This window comes from Amblyomma mixtum, chromosome 9 (assembly GCF_055824585.1).
Source record: "Amblyomma mixtum isolate Tamu chromosome 9, ASM5582458v1, whole genome shotgun sequence".
NCBI lineage: Eukaryota > Metazoa > Arthropoda > Arachnida > Ixodida > Ixodidae > Amblyomma > Amblyomma mixtum.
This window is the reverse complement of record NC_143020.1, coordinates 76,490,275-76,510,424: the sequence shown is the minus strand read 5'-3', so window position 1 is coordinate 76,510,424 and position 20,150 is coordinate 76,490,275. Positions and strand designations below refer to the sequence as shown.

Genomic DNA, 20,150 nt, shown 5'->3' with positions numbered 1-20,150 from the left:
ATGTAGGTGAAATTGCCTTAATAAAGTGTGGGTCTCGGCTACTTGGTAATCCGCTCTTGATGACAAAGCGAGCATAAAATGACGATTACTAGAAAAGACAGGAACAGGAAGTTGTGTCTTTTCTCATCTTTGTTGTTTTATGCGCGCTTTATTGCCAAGAATGGAACTGCCATTATTTCTGATCAGTTTGAAAGAAGCGCGTTTTCATTTGTTTTTCAAGTACTTATTACGGTTGGGAATATCTTTTATTTCTAGTACCGGTATTCCATAGTTAAATGAGCGCTACTTCTACTACTACTTCACGACTCTTTATTTTTTAGGACGTGCTCTCTATTCTAATGTTCCCTTTATGTATTTGTCTTTTTTTGCAGGACTAACGGCAGCTACGGCACTGCGACTATCATCGGCCTTCTACCCCACCATGACATGCCCATCGAAGCGTCAGCGTCTTAGTCAACGTTTCAATACGAGCGTTCACCAGGCACCTCTGCGCTTGCAAATTTGCATACGTTCGGGTCGGTGGTGCCTGTACGAGGACGTTATATTTTTGTACGCTTTGCCAAAGTGGTCGTCGTTTTGTAAGAGCGCCGCAAAATGAAGATGAGGATGATGTCAAAGCACCACTGGGTGTGAGACTGTTCGTTAAGCGATATCCAATAAGCCGGAATAACCTTTATTTTTTTGCCTGTGAGCTTGAATGTTCGATGCATTGGGCGCATGGTATTTGCTACGCATTGATACTCACGCATCAGAAGCTGCGCTAACAAGGCTTTCTGTTAGAATACGTTTATAGAAGCACGCTTTTATTTTTACTTTGACTCCTAGCTACCTTTGCGAAGAAATTCAAAAATAACAAAAACAAAGGTTTAAAATGGCCGTTTTTACTTTGCGTTATCAGTTTTTGTCACGATGCTTGAAGAAATAAAAGTGCACGACTTGCACATCACACAAACGGCCGTTTGTTCTTTTTCCTCTTCAGTAGGCAGCAAAACGCGTTAATTTTTCCCCCTTTTATCTACCCTGGTCTTTGAAAGGACTTAGAAGTTTGTTTCCACACAAAAAGAAAGAAGTGTGGAGGGCCATGTCTTTGCGAAGAAATTGAAGAGATTACTGTGAAGAAGTCGCGGCCAAAAATCAGCAGAGTAGGAGACGCGGAGGTGGGGTATTGACAAAAACGACATGTTCCGTATATCTTTATTTTGCCACTCTGAAAAGTGCGCTAGGCACTGTATATGTTTCTTCGTCTGTATACAGCTAAAGATAAAATGAATTCTTTGACCGATACAGTACTGAAGAGCTGGCTCCATCACAGAAACATCAGAGTACTACTCACAACATATCCTTGCAGCGAAAACAAATAAATAAAAGAAAGAAGAAATACAAAGATGTCATGAAATGGCTCCATTAGCATGGTATCGCAAGGCAACAATGACTACAGACTACAGAAGGCACTCTTTTATAAGATGAAGAGTCCGGCCACGATCGCAAGATGCTGTCCAATACGGGAATTTCACGCTCCTGTAGTCATCCTTATTGTCTTCCGCTACCATATATTTCTGAAACCAACTAACCCAACTTTCCGTTATTTTTGTGACACTAAATATTCCCGAATGATTCACCCGCTTACAAATATTCGCGACATTTTACAACCGCACACCAGTAGAAGAGTAACTGGTGGCAGTGCATCCTAATATAGTATATGGCCTCATTCTGTTGTAGGCGAAGTGTAAAAAGGTCCGCAACTTTAAGAACCCGCGCGTTAAAGAACCCTCCGCTGGCCTGTAGCAGTCCGGAGCTCTACACTACGGCGTCAATCGTAGCCCGTACGTCGTTTTGAGGCGTTAAACTCTACATAACAAACGAAACCAGGGTATAAGGAAACATAAAACGTAAATCGCTCTCAAAAGTCTGACGCATTGATTGAGTAGAGCGGAAAACTGGCCCAGTGGGTGCATATTTGCAAGAATAAAATCAGCGGTACGGACGCAGACTCAGTAGAGACACATACAAGACGACACACAAACACACTAGCGACTCAAATGGGACGCGAGTGTAGTCCTTCGTGTCTCTACTCGGTTTTGGTTTAGTTTATTGGGGCTTAACATCCCAAAGCAACTCAGGGTATGAGGGACGCCGTAGTGAAGGGCTCCAGAAATTTCGACCACCTCTGGTTCTTTAACGTGCACTGACATCGCACAGTACACGGGCCTGTAGAATTTCGCCTTCATCGATATTCAGTCGCCACGGCCGTGATCGAACCCGCGTCTTCCGGGTCAGCAGCCGAGCGCCGTAACCACTGAGCCACCGCGGCGGGGCACTGCACTCGGTCTTCATCCGTGCCGTTGGCCTTATTCTTCCAAATCGGCAATTGATTTCGCAGCAGTCGTCTGCTACTGTGCGCGTCTCGTTTAGCGTCCTGTTTCAGCACTGTCTTCGACGTAAAACTGCCTAAGGCATCTGCTTGAACGGCATTATCAGCGAGGAAACGCAGGGCTCGAGGCAGCAAACCCGACTACAGGAGAAGCTTGCGCGATTTGGGGAAACACTAAGCGGATAGGAACGCGTTTTGGGCTGATCCGCGGCTTCAAAAATAAATGTTCACCGTGGCATTTTAAACCGGTAGATTAGAAAAGAAGTAGCGTGCTTCGTCAAACTCTTCTTCAAAGCACTCGCAAACTCTTACCAAATTGCCGCATCGGTCGGTATTCTGCCAAACGAGAAATATATCTTGGAATCCTCAGCTTAAATGCGCTTCTATTTGTCGTGCTCCCGTCAAGTACCCCACGCTGGGTGGGGCTACCTCGCACACTTATCGCGGTGTTTTAAAAAATGCACAGCCTTAGAAATGGGGGTTTAAACTTTCACTATCTCTTGAACGTTGCTTTTGCTTATTTTTCTCGAAGAGACGGCATCGTATATTCACTGTGTAATCTGAAAACTGCTCTGAAAACACCATGGTGCTAGTGGTGTTAACCTTATTTTACATCACCAGTAGGCTCAGGTAAAGGCTCCAGCTTCCGCAAGCGCCGCGTATGTTTGCAAAGATGACGGAAAAGAAAGAAGGTAGCCGTAAATGTTATTACTTAAGTGCTGCCATCTGTCCTCGCAGATTATAAGTTTTCTAGAGTGGAAACCGCTCCGAGCGGCACGAGATGGCGCGGCAGAAAACAGCAATGAGCGCCTTAAAGTAGTGCGAAGCAGGCGCTATGCGAACCGCAACCGCCATCTGGGGGCCAGATCGTCGAGGTACACTTTCTGCTCTGGCATTGACGGCATTAATCAAAAAGTTTTTCTTATTTAGCTATTCGTTTCGCTCAATGCCCACAATCGTGCTGTTTCGGGCACAATGGCCGTAGTATATTGGCCGAAAAGGGGAAGTAGAATCGAGCGCCAGCCAACTGCTTCAGCCAGTGCAGTACCAGTTAGCGCCTAATAAAAACTATTCTTGTCAACATATTCTGTTGCTGCATTTTCAGAACCTCACCAAAGCGTTAGCGAGAAATGCAAACGTGTTTCCTCTGAACGCCTCAATTTAGCAAATGGATCATATAATCGTCTAGATCGAATACGTTGCGCATTTAAACTTAACTGTTTTAGGGCTCGAAAATCTAATCTCTGTGACATATTAAGAATTCAGTGAACTTTATTGAAAACAAAATGGATGCCAACGTAAAGAATGAAGAATAACAACGAACATCCTTGCAAGCACACCCGATCCGCGAAAGCATGAGAACGGCAGGATATGGAACCTAGATAAAAGTCAACATGAAACAAATGCACCAGAATTTCATGTGAAGATATCGATTATTAACGCTGCTTATCCTCAGGTAAGTGACTTGTTACATCTAATGCCCCTGGCCTGCTTCTAATATTTTACATTAAAGGGTAAATGCAGCTCACTGAGCAAGGACATCATGTTCCAAGTCTTTCACGTAATTAGTGTACGCTAGCGTGGGAAATAAACTTTCCAAACGCGTTTCTATGTGAGGTACCTTCGAAGGAATCAATTTTTTAAACTTCAAAATGAGGTGGTCATTCATTTCGCCAAAGTGCGTACATCATTTGGACGTACAGAACATGACTAAAAGTAGCCTGCACATATCATATATTAAACTAACAACTGAAGTGGTATTTAAGCAGACGAGGCGTCCGACATTACAGCCCTAGTGGAGTGCATCGAATGGCAGCCTCGGCGGCCGCATTTCACCGTAGGCAAAATGCCCGAATGGCCATGAGCCGTTCTCTCTCAGTGCTCGCTGATGAAACCGAGGTGGAAGAAATCAATCTAGAAAAGTTCAGTACGGCGTTCTCACCTGATGATGATGATGTCCTCAGGCTTAATAGCACATATCTACGGAGGGGGATTGTCCAGGGTGCATAGCGGACTCACCTGCTGCTACAAGACGTAAACACTTCTTCCTCCCTTTTCTCCAAAGTGTAGTACCAATATCAGTTAAATTATTCACCAACAATGAGTCTTACATCTCCTTTCTGCCTTGCTGAGCCACATGCATTGTACTAGAAATATTCAATGAGTAGAGTGGCCACTGCTGGCGCAAGGCAAGGTTATTTGTAATGAAATGGGAGAGGAATTTCCCGTGCAGTAGAAGTGGCCCGTTTCTGCGACTGACGGCAATGTCAGAAATGGCCGACCAAACATTTGTTGTCACCAAGAAATGGGACAATGTGGCAGGATCTCTACTCCTTATGAACTGTCCCAAGAAAACCTATATTGTTAATTCCTTGTTTCGATGCCCCGACACTGCGCATCAGGTCGATTGGCTTCCTGCAGAGTGCAAAAAAAATTGGTTGTGGTTTGAACAATGGGCATCCCGAGTAGAATTGAGGAAGCGACGGCGCGGCAATCGCAGCGGCGGTGGCGGCACCTTAGGGGGCACTTTGACTGTCTAAAGTGCGTAGAGGCGAATGCGTTTTCCGCACTACTTTGACTGCCTCTGTGGCACTGGTGACGTCACCATTGGTTGACGTCACACATAATTAAGTACCAATTTCCAACGAGTGAGGAATTACTAATGAATGGCTAATTACTGATTAATTACTAAATACTAATTAACTGTTAATGAATGACAATTAAGCTTGGCCTTTAGGAGGGGAACGCGACAGCGTGATGTAGCGCTGCCAGGGTGCACCCTGGCAGCGTTCCGTGGTCATGACCACGGAACGCCACCATCCGTTCGGCGCGATGCCTTGCCCTTTGAACGCAACGCTTTTGAGGAAATTAAATGGCACAGTAATTCTCTCTCATCTCGGCGGACACCTGAACCGCACCGTACAGGAAGGGAGGAAGCCAGAGTGAAAGAAGAAAAAGAAAGATGGGCCGTAATGAAGAAAATGAAAGTTGTATTTGAGGAAAGGAAATTACTCAGTAACTGTCTCTCATATCCAGGTGGACACTCGTCATCAGTTTGTGTAGGAAAGGAGGAAGTGGAGTGAAAGAAGAAAGAGAAAGAGGGGCCGTAATGAAGAAAATGAAAATTGTATTTGAGGAAACGAAATTACGCAGTAACTGTGTATTACTCGCTCATCGCGCATGCGCAGAAGGGGCTCTCCGGGGCTCCGCGAAATCGCTGGCACCTAGCGTAGTGTTGCTTCCGCAACAAAAAAAAACAAGAATCCCAATTCTTCGAGCGATCGCAGGTCGCTATTGCAGCACGCGGCATATCACCTATTATTTTCTGTCAGGCCGTCTCTCCACCATACCCTATAGTTCATATTGCATCACGGCAGGCGATTAAAAGAACGCGATTCGGCAGTAATCAGCGCAGAAAGCGACGTGCGGAGGCACCGCGGACAGCGTGTCAGTGTTCCTGGCGCACTGTTCCAAGGTTCCTTGCTCTCCTTTTTATATCAGAGCCCTGTACGCTTTTGAACGCTCTGACGACCATCTGCTCCGCGGACGCCACATTTCCCAATATTCTAGTACAGTCAACTGCAATCTAAAGATGTCAGGAAATCTCACCACATGGCCTCAACTGGCCTGACATTGCGCTGGGCGGAAGACAGCTTTTGAAGAGTCATTGACAACTGACAGCGTCCGACAAGTTATTATTCCTCACTGCTTGCCTGGAATGAAATCCCACATGCAAAAAATGATGATACATTCGCAATCCCACATGCAATCCCACATGCAAAAAATGGAATCCCACATGCAAAAAATGATGATACATTCGCATATGTACTTTTAAATTTGCTATTCGCAATGTTCACGGCCTATGCATGACAGGAAAAAATCCAAGGCAGCTGCCGTGATGAGGGTAACGCAGTTAGTAGGCACGCCGTAGCAACCTTGTCGTGCGTGCGCTCAAGTTGGTAGCCTAAGATACGTCACTGACATTTGATAACCTCCTCAGCTCAAGAGGTATAATTAGCCACATTAGAGCGGGCCAAGGCGGGATTCAAAGTTTAATTGAAGAGGGAGAGGTGCTGAGCGAGAACTTGTGACTTCAAATGCTGCGATGTGAAAGATTCCACAAAGTTATATTGGTTACTTGCTGCCATCGCAGCTGCGAATACTTTCTCTGTTAAGGTATTTGCGCATGCCGTATTCGGCTGTAATGCACGTGGTCCGGTATAGAGCAGGTACGATTGCGAGTCATGCCACAACCACGTATGCGAAGCTTGTGGGGCCCGGTGAGTGTCCGCGGAGGCAGTTCTTCTGCATAGGTGTGTGAAGTTGCGCCGAACGCAACAATAGGACTAAGTAGATAAGAATATATGCTTCATGAACAGGTTCGCGCAAAAGTTTTTAGAACATGGAAACGACGAACAAGCTTATCTCTTGGAGGTCTAAGCTTCAAGCTGCGAAATGTGTGATGTACTGAACACTTTCCGGCACAACCTTGAACAGCTCGCATCTGGGCAGAGACCGCGCCTCCAGGGGAAACAAAAATTCAGCTTTTCTGTTTTTCCTTGGTTATTCTGCCTCTCTGCACAACACGGGTCGTCCAGTTGACCACCTGCAGTATAAGGGACATGCTAGGTCGTTGGTCACGCCAGGTCGACCCGGACAGAAAGCGGATCATGACCAGGCGGAATCATTTAGCCTGGGTTCCTCGCATATTTCCTCAACATCATGACATTGAGTCGCAAGCAATAGCGCTCTAACTATCACACCACGTGGGCTGCTATAACAGCCATGGAGCCACCGTGCCGCTCATTGGCTGACAAACTGCCGTGCTTCAGAGGAAGAGCGTTGGAAAGAAAAGTCATTCTCATATGATCCACCCGGCTTTTGTTCTTCTTGGGGCACTGCTTTTGCGTTCCGAAAAATTTCCGGCGGTGCAAACACTTGGAAGGAAAACGAGTCGCAGTTTGCCTTAGCATGTCAAGCAGCTGAGTTCTGATTAGCCACGGTACGCGAAAATATATATCTAGCCGTTACTGTACAGTCCAGAGATTTACCGGCGGCGACACGCATATGTTTAACTAATCCGCCACTTCATCCATATTCTTTACTCTGCAGAGCGTAATTTCCAACCAAGAATTCAACAAATTCCAGATGTACATCGCTCGCTCTGCGCACTCAATATCGTCTCAATATCTTTAAAAAGCAAGAAGCACGAGCGCACGCCGCTGACCAAGCGACAACACGCCGCTTATGCTGCCGTCCGGGAGCCCTCAGTAGCCTCTTCCTCGGAGTTTCTGTCGCTCATCGCCAGGTAGCGACACCGTCAAAACACATCGCCAATATTTCACTCATTTGGTCACCAGTGAGGTATTCGCTGCACAGTCGCAGATAACGAGCAAAAGTTGGAGACGAATAGAATTAGACGTATTTTACCGGCACATCTTTCTAAATGCCACTCCAGCTTCGGAACTTCCCTGGAATGTTTTCGAAAAATTTAAATAATTAAATCTGCTGGAAGAGAGTACTTTCAACCTATAAAATGCTTTAACCATTGTGTACACATTTAAGGAAATATGTTATGTATAATGAAGTCAAAACGCGCCTAAGAGTACATATGCTGCGGCACAAACTAAAACTGGCACAAAATATCCGAAGTGGCAAGATTTGATCAGCGGTCGTTGTCACGAGGCAGCTCAACTTCAGCGTAGCCTCTGCCAAAAAACAAGCTGCGTTGCAGCGTCCTGCTTGGATCCAGAGGAAACCTCTCCTTCGCTTCCGCTTCCGCCACAGCCGCGCTCTTGCTCTGCCAAGGCGACGTACTACCACATGATAGCAGAGACGGACACCTATTATAAACTAGAGCCAAGGAGGTTAAAAAAATTCGCTGTGGCTTAGCTTGGTTAAGCCCGGTAATTGCGAAAGCAATATCCGTACCTACACCATGGTTCAGCTGGTAGTGTAGCTGGTGGTGGTGCTTGTGGTTAGACTTGTGGTGATGCATCGGTTATACAATCCAATCCAAACCAATCAAATCCAATCCAATCCACTCCACTCCACTTCACTCCAATCCAATGCAATCCAATCCACTTAAATCCAATCCAAACCAAATCAATGTAATGTAATTTAATCAGATGTAATCTAATCTAATTAAATCCAATACAATCCAGTCCAGTCCAATCCAGTCCAATCCAATCTAATGCAATCAAGGTCAAATGAAGGTCAATGGTGGTCACCGCCGCGGCACGGCAAAGGCGTGAAAGTGCAAGTAGTATTGCTTTCGCAATTAAATGGGCTTGGCCAGGATATCTAGTGCGACTATGGGTGCTGATATAAACTACAAATTTGTTTATTGTTTATTTCAGCTACTCTGGGCCACACTGATGATGACTTCGTTGCGCATACAGATCGGCCACTCTCCTGATGGTCTGTCAATGCAAGTTTGCAGTGCGGGTATGGGATGAAGCCTAGATGCCACCGCGTCTCGCAACTGAGGATGCTGTGCTTCGCAACTCCTTCCACTCCAATCGAATCCAATCCACTCCAACCCAACCCAATCCAATCCAATGCAATGTAATCTAATCTGATGTAATCTATTCTAACCTAATTTAATCCCATCCAATCCAGTCCAGTCCAATCCAATCCAATCTAATCCAATATATTGCAAACAAGGTCAAATGAAGGTCAATGGTGGTCACCGCCGCGGCACGACAAAGGCGTGAAAGTGCAAGTATTGCTTTCGCAATTGTAGAGGGCTAGCATGCGCCATGTGTGTTTATTCCCCCTCCCCCCTCCTTTCTTAGCGGCTAAGGAAGGGGGGCTTCGTCGTTGAGCGGGCCCCAGGGAGATATGTGGATGCGTGCGGTCTCATTAGGAGCGCCCATCTTTCGGTCGCCTTTGGTGTCGCCGCTGCAGAACCCGGAGAGCCCCCGGCGGCGGGGCGGCGAGGAGAGCGCAGAGCGGGCTCACCCAAGCCTCCCATTGTCCCCTTTTGGGGAAGGACGCGTGTTTCTCGCCGCTCGGTCGCTTTGTGCCAGTGCACAAAGAACCAAGAGCATAAAAAGGCCAAGCCGCCGTTTCATCTTACGCCGACAGATCACCACGGCTTCACAAATACCACTTGCGGCCCAATTAAGTTTCGGACGCTTCGTTCGGAGGTTCGACCGCTTTTCTTTTGAGAAGAGAACACTGCCGAACGAAGCGGGGTCCGGTGCGTTCGGATGAATGGGAGCTGTGGGCGGCGGTGCAGCTGGCTGGCGTCCGGGATAGCCCCGAGGCTCGACGACAACGCGGACTCAAGAAACGGGCCGCGCGCAGAAGACGCCGCCGCACAAAACGAGCACTGCCACCTGCTTAATTGGGGACAGTGGCGGCCGCTTGACTGATGTCGCCGCCCCGACCCCGGAGGACAACTGGCGGCTTCGGCAGTCCATTGTGATCCGACTCTTATCGGAAAGTGGATCTGCGCTCCCTGGCGATGTTTGCGACAGTCGCAGCTGGGTTGGGGCCGACAATTGCCCTAGTGCCGGGAAGCGTCAAGGTCACGGGTACTGGGGAGACAGACGTGTGAGTGTCTTGCTATGTTGTTTTGTGTGTTTTGCTTCTTCCTCCTTAGGGGAGAGAGTTATGTGCCTTAAGGAAGTTGGAGGGCGGACCACGCGGCTAAAAACCAATCGTGTTAAGGGTTTGACACGATTGGATGCTGATGAATGTGGGCCGGGCCCATGTGTGTTTAAAACTGGGTCCCGGAGCCCGGAAGAGAGGTTCTGGGCTACGGAGACAGATGTAACGCATCTTCGGCTATGCCGGGTAGGGGCCTCCCCTAAATGTTAGCCAGTTCCATGTTGTTGTTGTGCTCACTGCTCAACTTGTATATATATATGTAAACTATTGTATATAAAGCTTCAATTTATATCCCCTGCAAGTTCTCTGTTGTTTGCAAGTATAATCTCCTATAGACCTTCAGCCTTCAAGTAATAACAAGCCGTCTCCGACGGGGCACCCCTGGTGCAAGGGAAAGAAGAAGAAAAGAACCTATTCGCTTTTGCTATCAGAAGGAAGCAAGAGCGAAACTTTACTGGCGCAGTCGACAGGATCCTGTTGCTGTCTGAAGAAAGCGCAGGAAAAAGGGAAGGCAAAGAAGGGGAGACGTCCAGGCATCAACAAGTCGAGCATCGGCGGTTTGGGAGGACGAGGCGCAGGCGGAGAGTAGCTGCAGCGGTCGAGGAAGCCAGGTCCCGTCATCGGAAGTCAACTGCCATCGTCTCCAGTGGAGCGGCGACAGTCGAGGACACCGACGACAAGTGGCAGCTGATCGCAGGCGGACAGCTTCAGGAGCAAGAGCGAGCAAGTGAGCGGCAAGGACCTCAGCGATCGTCCAGCGGCGCGTAAGGGCTTCCGGTCAGGAAAGCAGCGCGTCGAGGCGGAGACTCGACGATCATCTGCGGTTCAAAGCAAGGTGACGGCGACGGGCACCGGTAAAGCGGCGTGCGACAGCTCATCGCAGCGTGCGGAAAGTGGCTGTGGACGCGACCCCAAGGAGCTGGCCATGCGGAACGACGCATCGAAACTGTGAGTTTCCTTGGTCGCATTGTTCACATCCCTGTTCGTGTGTTTCGAGCCGTTAGGACAGTCGAGGGGTACGGAAGCGGTATGGAGGGCCATCTATGCCGACCCACACTCAATGTGAGGGACCAATTGGAATTATGGAAGGCGCGCTTAGCGGACCTGCAGGCGCAAATTGCAGAGCAAAATGCTGGAAAGGCGCTGCCTCAGGATTGGGAGGTGGTAACAGCGAAGCTTGAGCAGCTAGGGCTCGAAGTGGCTAAGCTCAGGGAGTCTAGAAGAGCTAGTCAACTAGCCATACACAACCGCTCCGAGTCCCGAGAGGTGAGGCCGTCTGCGCTGGAGGGCAAATTGATATGCTTGTCCAGCGCAGGCCAAGAAAGAAGCAGGCAGGACGCTGTAAGCAGTCGGCCGGTAGGCAGAAACACCTCTTTTTCCGAAAAGACCGCAAAAAGCGCAGGAAGTGAGGACGAGGTTCCTGAGGGGCGCGAAGGTATCACAGATTTCCCGCCACTGCGGGCGGCTCGTAACGAAGGGGAGGAGCCAAATTCTGATGAGCTGGGGGTAAGCGAGACCAAATTGACCGATAACAAACGGGACAGCGGTCAAATTGTTGCAGGCTTGATGGCGGAGGTTGTGACCTCCGACATATCAAAAGAACGAGACGAAAACGGCCAGGCAGAAGGAAGAAGGGAGTCAGCTTATCGGGAAACTGAAATTTCAAGTGAAGGAAGCACCCTGATGGAACGGAACGCAGCGGTATTAGAGGCAGTGATCGCGCACTCCGACGAGGAATCCGCTCAGATCAGCACTACCCCAGATGAGGCCAGGGACGAGGGCACGAGTTCGGGAAGAAAAACCCGGTCGCAGGCAAGCTGCGAAAAAGAGGAGTCCGTTCGGCATGAAACGGCCAGCAACGAAAGACGGAAGGTTGGCGAGCTAACGCCAGGAGGAGAGCTACCGCTGCGGCAACGGCACGCTGTGCCGGGCATAGGGCAGGAAGTGCCCAGGAGCGTTACTGATGGCAAGAGCCTTTCTTCGGAGGCAGAGAATGGAGGTGGGCCTGCTGGGCCGACCAGGGGAAGTACCGCGCAGTTGTCGAACGCACCCAATGGGTGTCTGATCAGGTCAGGTGAGGACAGGGAGATGCGTAGGGACTGGCCGAAGGGCAAATTCGGGTCGGGTGACTGCGAGGAAGCTCATGCCGTCTCAGACGAAGCCACGAAACCGGCAGGAGTAGATCAATCAGGGAGCGGCAATTTTAAGGTTTGCCCGTGCATTAAAGGTGCAGATGGCTCCAAGCGAGGCATAGTACCAGGAGGCAGGTGCCTGGCTTTCACGCCGAAAGTCGGCGCGTGGAGCTATACGTTCCGTGCGGCAGTACGCCAAAGCAAGTGCAGCAAAACCGGCCGCAGTGGTATGGTTACTAGGCTGACCAGGGGCTATGCTCCTTACGCTTCGCGCGGTTTGTACTGGCACGCCGGAGAAAGCGTACCCTCAGGGGCATCACGTGCGTGGGGATTCGGACCCATCGCGGACCAGGATGTTTTCGATCCTGGAGGGCAGCAGCTTTTGAATTCTCGCCCCGTGGCGGCACCAGGCGCATGAGCTGAGTGACCGTTAGCCGTTAACCGTGTTCGTTGATAACATATCACGGCTCGAATGCACACAGGGACACTCGGTGCGACCAAGGAGGCTCACGCGGCCACTTGCGGACCTCATACGAGTGCTTCAGTTGCAAGTGTCTGTGTGTATGTGTGCTCATTCGCGGGCAGGACGGGGCTGTGCATGCAGGTGTAACTGGTCGCGGCGCGACAGCGTGGACTTCTGTCAAGGCGCTGTATGTGAATGTGTGAAACGCGTACGCACGTGTGTGGCACTGACTGTAAGCACAGCCAATGGACCGGGACACCCGTACTACGACCACAGCATGCATGAAACGTTTTTACTTTTGAAGTGCGTGCTTAGTTTCGTTTTTGGGTTCGTTGTAGGTGAGCCACTAGCCCTCTTTTTGTGTTTGTTGTTATTCATCTAAGCGTGCTGCAACCCTTAGATGAATTTTGAGGGGGGCGTGTAGAGGGCTAGCATGCGCCATGTGTGTTTATTCCCCCTCCCCCCTCCTTTCTTAGCGGCTAAGGAAGGGGGGCTTCGTCGTTGAGCGGGCCCCAGGGAGATATGTGGATGCGTGCGGTCTCATTAGGAGCGCCCATCTTTCGGTCGCCTTTGGTGTCGCCGCTGCAGAACCCGGAGAGCCCCCGGCGGCGGGGCGGCGAGGAGAGCGCAGAGCGGGCTCACCCAAGCCTCCCATTGTCCCCTTTTGGGGAAGGACGCGTGTTTCTCGCCGCTCGGTCGCTTTGTGCCAGTGCACAAAGAACCAAGAGCATAAAAAGGCCAAGCCGCCGTTTCATCTTACGCCGACAGATCACCACGGCTTCACAAATACCACTTGCGGCCCAATTAAGTTTCGGACGCTTCGTTCGGAGGTTCGACCGCTTTTCTTTTGAGAAGAGAACACTGCCGAACGAAGCGGGGTCCGGTGCGTCCGGATGAATGGGAGCTGTGGGCGGCGGTGCAGCTGGCTGGCGTCCGGGATAGCCCCGAGGCTCGACGACAACGCGGACTCAAGAAACGGGCCGCGCGCAGAAGACGCCGCCGCACAAAACGAGCACTGCCACCTGCTTAATTGGGGACAGTGGCGGCCGCTTGACTGATGTCGCCGCCCCGACCCCGGAGGACAACTGGCGGCTTCGGCAGTCCATTGTGATCCGACTCTTATCGGAAAGTGGATCTGCGCTCCCTGGCGATGTTTGCGACAGTCGCAGCTGGGTTGGGGCCGACAATTGCCCTAGTGCCGGGAAGCGTCAAGGTCACGGGTACTGGGGAGACAGACGTGGGAGTGTCTTGCTATGTTGTTTTGTGTGTTTTGCTTCTTCCTCCTTAGGGGAGAGAGTTGGTCTGATATAGTGGGAGTGTTTTGCTATGTGGTTTGTAAGTATTTTGCTGTTCTTTCCATAGGGGAGAGAGTTTGTTTAATACGGTGGAAGTGTGGGGCGGGGCGCGTAACCCAGGCGGCCAATCCGCATGTGTGTGAATTCTCGGAATGTACGGTGTTTTAAGAGAAAATGATGCCCTTTTTACTATATGTACATTTGAGAGAGAGTTATGTGCCTTAAGGAAGTTGGAGGGCGGACCACGCGGCTAAAAACCAATCGTGTTAAGGGTTTGACACGATTGGATGCTGATGAATGTGGGCCGGGCCCATGTGTGTTTAAAACTGGGTCCCGGAGCCCGGAAGAGAGGTTCTGGGCTACGGAGACAGATGTAACGCATCTTCGGCTATGCCGGGTAGGGGCCTCCCCTAAATGTTAGCCAGTTCCATGTTGTTGTTGTGCTCACTGCTCAACTTGTATATATATATGTAAACTATTGTATATAAAGCTTCAATTTATATCCCCTGCAAGTTCTCTGTTGTTTGCAAGTATAATCTCCTATAGACCTTCAGCCTTCAAGTAATAACAAGCCGTCTCCGACGGGGCACCCCTGGTGCAAGGGAAAGAAGAAGAAAAGAACCTATTCGCTTTTGCTATCAGAAGGAAGCAAGAGCGAAACTTTACTGCAATAAAAAAGCAGCTGCAGGTAAAACCACCTATTCCGCCCAGTGGAGTCGGGTGAAGCAATCGGGTGTCATCATTCGATGCTAATGCACGGGACTTCTGAGGTTTCGCGTTGCAGCCAAGCACTACTTCTTATGAGACAGAGAAATAATGGTATCACATTTGGGGTTTAACGTTCCGTATCACTAAATGGCCTACAAGGTGGCCCTTAGTGAAGCGCTCCGGCTTATGTATATCACCCAGAGTTCATCAACGTGCACAGATAAGGAACATCACAAGGGCGTTTTTAAGCTCACCCTTCATCAAACTGCGACAGCGGCAGCCGGAATTGGAACCCACAGAGTTTGCACACACTGGAGGAATCGAAAGAAACCATATGCCTTGGAATTCTTGATTCGCGAGTCGCCAAAAGCCTGGTTGCAGAGAGATGAACTTAAGAAATAGTGAAAGCACACGTACTATCGGCGACAAATGTAAGTGAACCTCCTCCAAGATGCGGAGCATGCCGCACTGCATGAGGGTGCCACCCGACGATGCACACCTGGCGTCAAGATCAGCGACCTGTGCTGGTGTCCATGCCAGATATACATCTTCAGATGGTACCCTCATGGTCTGCGACACGATCGGGAACAAGGAGGGTGAGGTGGTTTTTCCCCGATAGTACGTTGTTTTGACATAGGTTCATGCCACAATTCTGCAGGGCTATGAACAAAACAAACATACTAGTAGTCATTACACACCTTCCACATTCAGGTGCAGGTGTGTATTTACTGGCTGCTCTTCTGCTGCACTCATCGCAGCGGAACGCTAAATTTTGCAGCGCCATGGTGCCGCCATTTGATCCTCCGCTCTACAGCCGAACGTGCGGTGAAAGGCCTCCATGGTCGACACCGCAAGAGTGCATGCGGCCCAAGCTGTGTCCTGGTCGAGAGAATTGAAATCCGCGCGCTGCTTTCCACCAGCGCAGAGAGATAGGCAAGCTCGACGGAAGAACAGCTCCATTGAAAACAACGGGGCTTCGCTTGCGGGGGCAGTCTTCGCAACCAACATCCCAACCTGAAGGACAACACGCAACGCGAAGGCGGCTGCGACGGCCTCGTCAAACTCCGTGTCGCCCAACGAACCGTGGAAGGTGCCAGAATGGTTGGCGTAGCAGCTCTGCGCTGCTGCGTAGTAGCTGGCAGTGTCGTTCGACCAAGGCGTGACACCTCGCATCCCGATTAGTAGCGACATCACCTTCCGGGCGATGAGGAAACCGAACATGGCGAGGTTGGCGTAGCTGCCTGCAGATACGTCTGCGAACACGACTGGAGGCACGGCGAACATATGCGGGACGATTACGGTGTTTGTCGTGAAGTCTTCCAGCAACTGTACCTCCACGGTCTCCAGGTACTCCTCGTCGTCGGCCATGGTGGAGTCCTCATCGACGTCATCGGGGGCCTTCATTCTTCTCTGCACTGTGGCCTTGTTGATAATCCAGTCGCTACCGGTGATTTTCAAACTCTGTTGGAACCGGCTGTTGTCCAAGTCTTCTTTGGAAAGAGTGCCATTGTTGAATGTCGATATGCGCATCTCTTTCACTCTGGTTAGCGCGGTGATTCGATCTTTCAAGCTCACCCACTTCGGGTATTTGACACCGGCTTCCTCAATCATCATCATCAAGGTCGAGAAGTAGCCATTGATTGCATCGACAGTGCCCGGAGAGATAGAAAGTACCTTGGACAGAGCCGGAAGCCAAAGTCTTTTAAAAGTGGTCATGGTGTCCTGGTGGCAAACCTTCTGCACAACCTCTTCCTCCAGCTGTTTTGATTGGCTGTTTAGTATGAAATCAAGTTTAAGGAAGTCGACTGCCAGCAGTGCAAGAGGATACATGGTCCCAACCGGCGTCGTCTTATGCAGAAGGACGGACTTAAGGTCACTGCAAATAGCTTTGAAATCTCTTGCGAGGACATTTGTGTTAGGGGACAGCTTGACAATTTCTTGTGCGTTGATCCCCTGAAGCCATTTGTCAGGCGGGAACTCTGCGCATTCGGCTGCTGACGTCGGCGCCAAAGGGGAGCGCTCCTTGTGCCGCAGCGTTTCGTTGAGCCCGATACCATCGTCGAGGGTGTGGCATTGTGCGATAACGGCGTCGTTGACACCTTCGGTTCCAATGGCTTTAAGGACGGCGGTGAGGTAACTGTTCCCTTGGCCGTCTTTATCCGTTTTAGGCAATCGTTGTTTGAAGGATCTCCATCTGTCTATTGCTAGGTGCGTCTTGTTGTCATTAATTCCGGCGGTTAGCATGAACAGAGCGTTTAGCCGATAGAGGAAAGACAGCTGCAGCAGCTTGAAAAATGTCTCTTCGGAGGACATCTTGAGCCAGGATTCTAGCTTTATGCCCGGCACCTGCGGAGAAAGGGGGTTCGAGTTTCAGGACTTTGGAACGCTTTCCTTGTCACACAAGATATTTGCCATCAGGGCGCTTAGTTGTATTTCAGCCAACAAATAGAAAAGAATATTGCTCTCCTTGGTGACCCCAATTCGCGGGGTCTTGAAAGCTATATTTCGGTTTTCACCTGTGGCCATTATATTTTACACTGACGGCGCGATCTCACAGCGGGACAATAATTAGGCGCTGTTTTTGTACCCACCTAGATGTGTACGTTGTGCCTGAACTCACTTTCATCACTCGACAGGCGGCCTCTGGCCTTCACCATTTCTTGAATGAGGTAACACTCCGATTAAATGCAAAGCTGACAACGCACTGCGTAGACCATGCAACCTGAGATGGCGCGCACATGTCTGCGCAGGCAAGTGACGAGATGAAAATTGCGCAATTTTACCATGCAGGCATCGCAGCCATTGCGAAGCAGCTAGCGGCGCGAACATACGAATGTTCCTTTCAGATTTCGCAACGCTTCCATGGGGCACAATCAACCGGTGTGAGTGCGTCGTACAAAGAAGTAGCCGTGATTTGTTTTATTTTTAGAAATAGTTGCAAAAATTACGTGCTCTCAAAGGGGCACCCTATATTACCCCAATTACAAAGTGGAATACTGATGAAAATCTCATCGCTCTACAACCATGGTTTTTGCGTGTAATGACTCTCAGTGCGCGGCCCTGTTTGCAGGGTAGCCACATCGTAGCAGAGTATGCCCTGAACGAATTCGGGAGGTACAAAATCTTAGTGGCCGCAGGACACCCTCGTTGCCGCACCCGATGTAGAGTCCGCCGGTAAAAATTTTGGATACAGTCTTCAAGGGTGATTTTCAGCCGAAAGTAAGTTATTTAGATTGTTCGCTGGTCTGCAAGAGAAGCAGCGCAGGTTTTAAGATTTCTCATACAGGCAGTCCACATCCGGGCGCTTTTTTATCGCCATCAAACGCTTTCTCCGCTGCTCGGCCCCTCTTTACTGCTTGCGCACGCTCCACTTCACTCAGTTCGACTGCTGCCGAAAGGCTCCTCTTTTCGTAGCCATCGCAACCTTTCTTCTAGAAGGACTACGGAGCCCCTGGCGTTTGTCACAAAGGTTTTTGGTAAGTGTTCCCAAAGCCAAGTACTGATAAGCGGCCACTCTGAGTACATGCAGCAGCAATTTCTTCCATACTGAAGCTTATTTCGCTATGTAATTTAACACGGAAAAACGTCGCAGCCATAGTACGGTCCGTTTTCTTTTATTTCCGCGGCCACGCTAGCCTTTTTCCGATATAAGAAATAAGCTTAAAAACTAAATCATGCATACTCTGCAACATAGGAAGAAGCAGTTATGAAACATGTATGCTCTTTGGACTGCAATGCTGATAATACTTCATGGGGTTGACTTCAGCAGGGCAGATCATCGCGGAATCTGCCTCCAAATGACTTTTTGCCTCTTGATAAAATGTGCTCCAAAGAAACCCTCGCACGTTCCCTGTCCCGCATACGCAGTGTTTTTCTCTTACCTCCAAGACCTTATCGACGATTTCGCGAATGGTCCTTGAGACGCCCAGGTAAGTGACACAGCTGTTGTAGTACCGGGACACAGAGTCGGCGGGCTCCGCGAGGGCCTGCCGCGCCACCATCTCCCGGTGCCTCCTGGCGGTGTAGTTGCGCAGCACCTCCGCCATGAAGGATGAGGCGACAGGGCCTGGAAGCGAGCCGTTCCCGATCCATTGGCCGCAGACGTGCCGGTAGAAGTCGTGGCATGGCTTCACGCTTTTATCCACGATGAAGTCCATGTAGTCCAGCACCTGGAAACCAGGAAGGAAGCACACTTCCAGGCACCGTGCATGATTCTACTTGTGCACGTCTGCACGAGAAGCACATTATGCAAAATGTAGTACACGCAGCACTGGGCGCACGCGTCGGAGGCGCAAAGTGTCCTATAATCTCCCTTCGTAAGAAGTATGCAAGGTACAGGCACAAGAAAGAAGACTCATATGAGAGCTTGAAAAAGAGCGCCAGCCATCTTCACTGAACGTAAAATGTGGGTTTTGTACTCCACTACTAGATTTTGAGTAGTACTCAATAAAAAGGGTAGCATAATCCGCGAAAATATCTTGTTTTTAGCAGTACTGCCAGACATGTGAAGTGCTTTCTTGAACATCCTGCGTTAAGAGCGACATGTGGAGGCCTTGAATGTAGTCGTCGGCCCTACCGATCACAATCTCTAAAAGCTGACTGTCATTCCTTGAGATTTGTTTTATTATTCTTAAAAAGCTTGCCGCATAAGCTGCTGTCGATGTACTTGTAGCATTATCATCAGCCTTCGCTTTGTCCACCCCACAGCCTGTTCAGAATACATGGCGTTTAGGGTGCACTGAGTGAAAACACTTATTTCATTGTCAAATTCTTCCAAACCTCTTCACGCAGGAAAGACAAGAAAAAGGAGCCCTTTCCTGTGTGAAAGAAGCTTGACTGTGCCAAGTACAGTAGTTTTCGCAGCCCGCAGACATCTGTGGGTGCATAAAAAATTATTTGGACCACATACGACTAAAATGTACTATGTTCAGACGCAGTACAGATAATTCTGCGCGTTTAGAAAATTAATCTGCCAGGCTTATTCGAGAAAACATCCAAAACGAGGCGCCTCTCATGGATTCATTAAAAGGACGCATTGTTACAAATTTCTCGCATGGTGTTCAATGGCCCCTGTATGCTGCCAGAAGTGTGAAATTTCTGTGTAACGGTGCAGAGGGAACTGTTTTACAATCCGCTTTAACAAAGACTAACTTTCGTGCAATTTCATATATCTCTGACCTTTGCTGCGGTGATTTTCATGAATTGATGACCAACCACTACATTTGGGAAGGTTTATTCTTCCAATCAAAGACAGTTTTGTAATGTTTTGATGCTAGAGAAAGACTCAGGCTATGTTTAAAATCAATAGTTGAACAAAGAAATTAGATCTCCCTACTTTGTTTACGGGCCAGAAAAGGATTATTGAGTGCAGTTCTTGAAAGCCACTGACAGAAGTAGAACACTTCATATTCAAATATTTGTTGCAGCTGACTCGTTTGGGCAGACTACAGAATTTTTTATTAGCCCAAACAATTAAAGCGTGGCCCCAGGCAACTGTTAAGAACCCGATTTGCGACAGGCCGTCATCTCTCTCATTGTTTCGTTGTTGTTTTTTCAGGAACGTC

The 20,150-nt window shown here is 49.4% G+C and overlaps 2 protein-coding genes across 6 annotated transcripts in view; one reads left to right on the top strand and one right to left on the bottom strand.

Annotated features, from left to right (window-relative positions):
• Positions 1-952, top strand: part of LOC149329782 (uncharacterized) — a 54,788-nt gene extending 53,836 nt beyond the window's left edge. For all 5 annotated transcript variants that reach the window (XM_089560464.1, XM_089560466.1, XM_089560465.1 and 2 more), the window contains one exon: positions 372-952. The gene's annotated coding sequence lies outside the window, so the exon portion shown is untranslated. The remainder of the gene's footprint in view (positions 1-371) is intronic.
• A 14,392-nt stretch (positions 953-15,344) lies between these two features.
• LOC149329781 (uncharacterized) lies at positions 15,345-18,752 on the bottom strand. Its single transcript, XM_089559630.1, has 2 exons — positions 18,468-18,752; positions 15,345-16,932 (listed from the first exon to the last, which is right to left on the bottom strand). The coding sequence occupies exons 1-2, from the start codon at positions 18,741-18,743 to the stop codon at positions 15,352-15,354; spliced, it is 1,857 nt and encodes a 618-aa protein (XP_089415756.1). The 5' UTR covers positions 18,744-18,752; the 3' UTR covers positions 15,345-15,351.
• Positions 18,753-20,150: the final 1,398 nt, after the last annotated feature.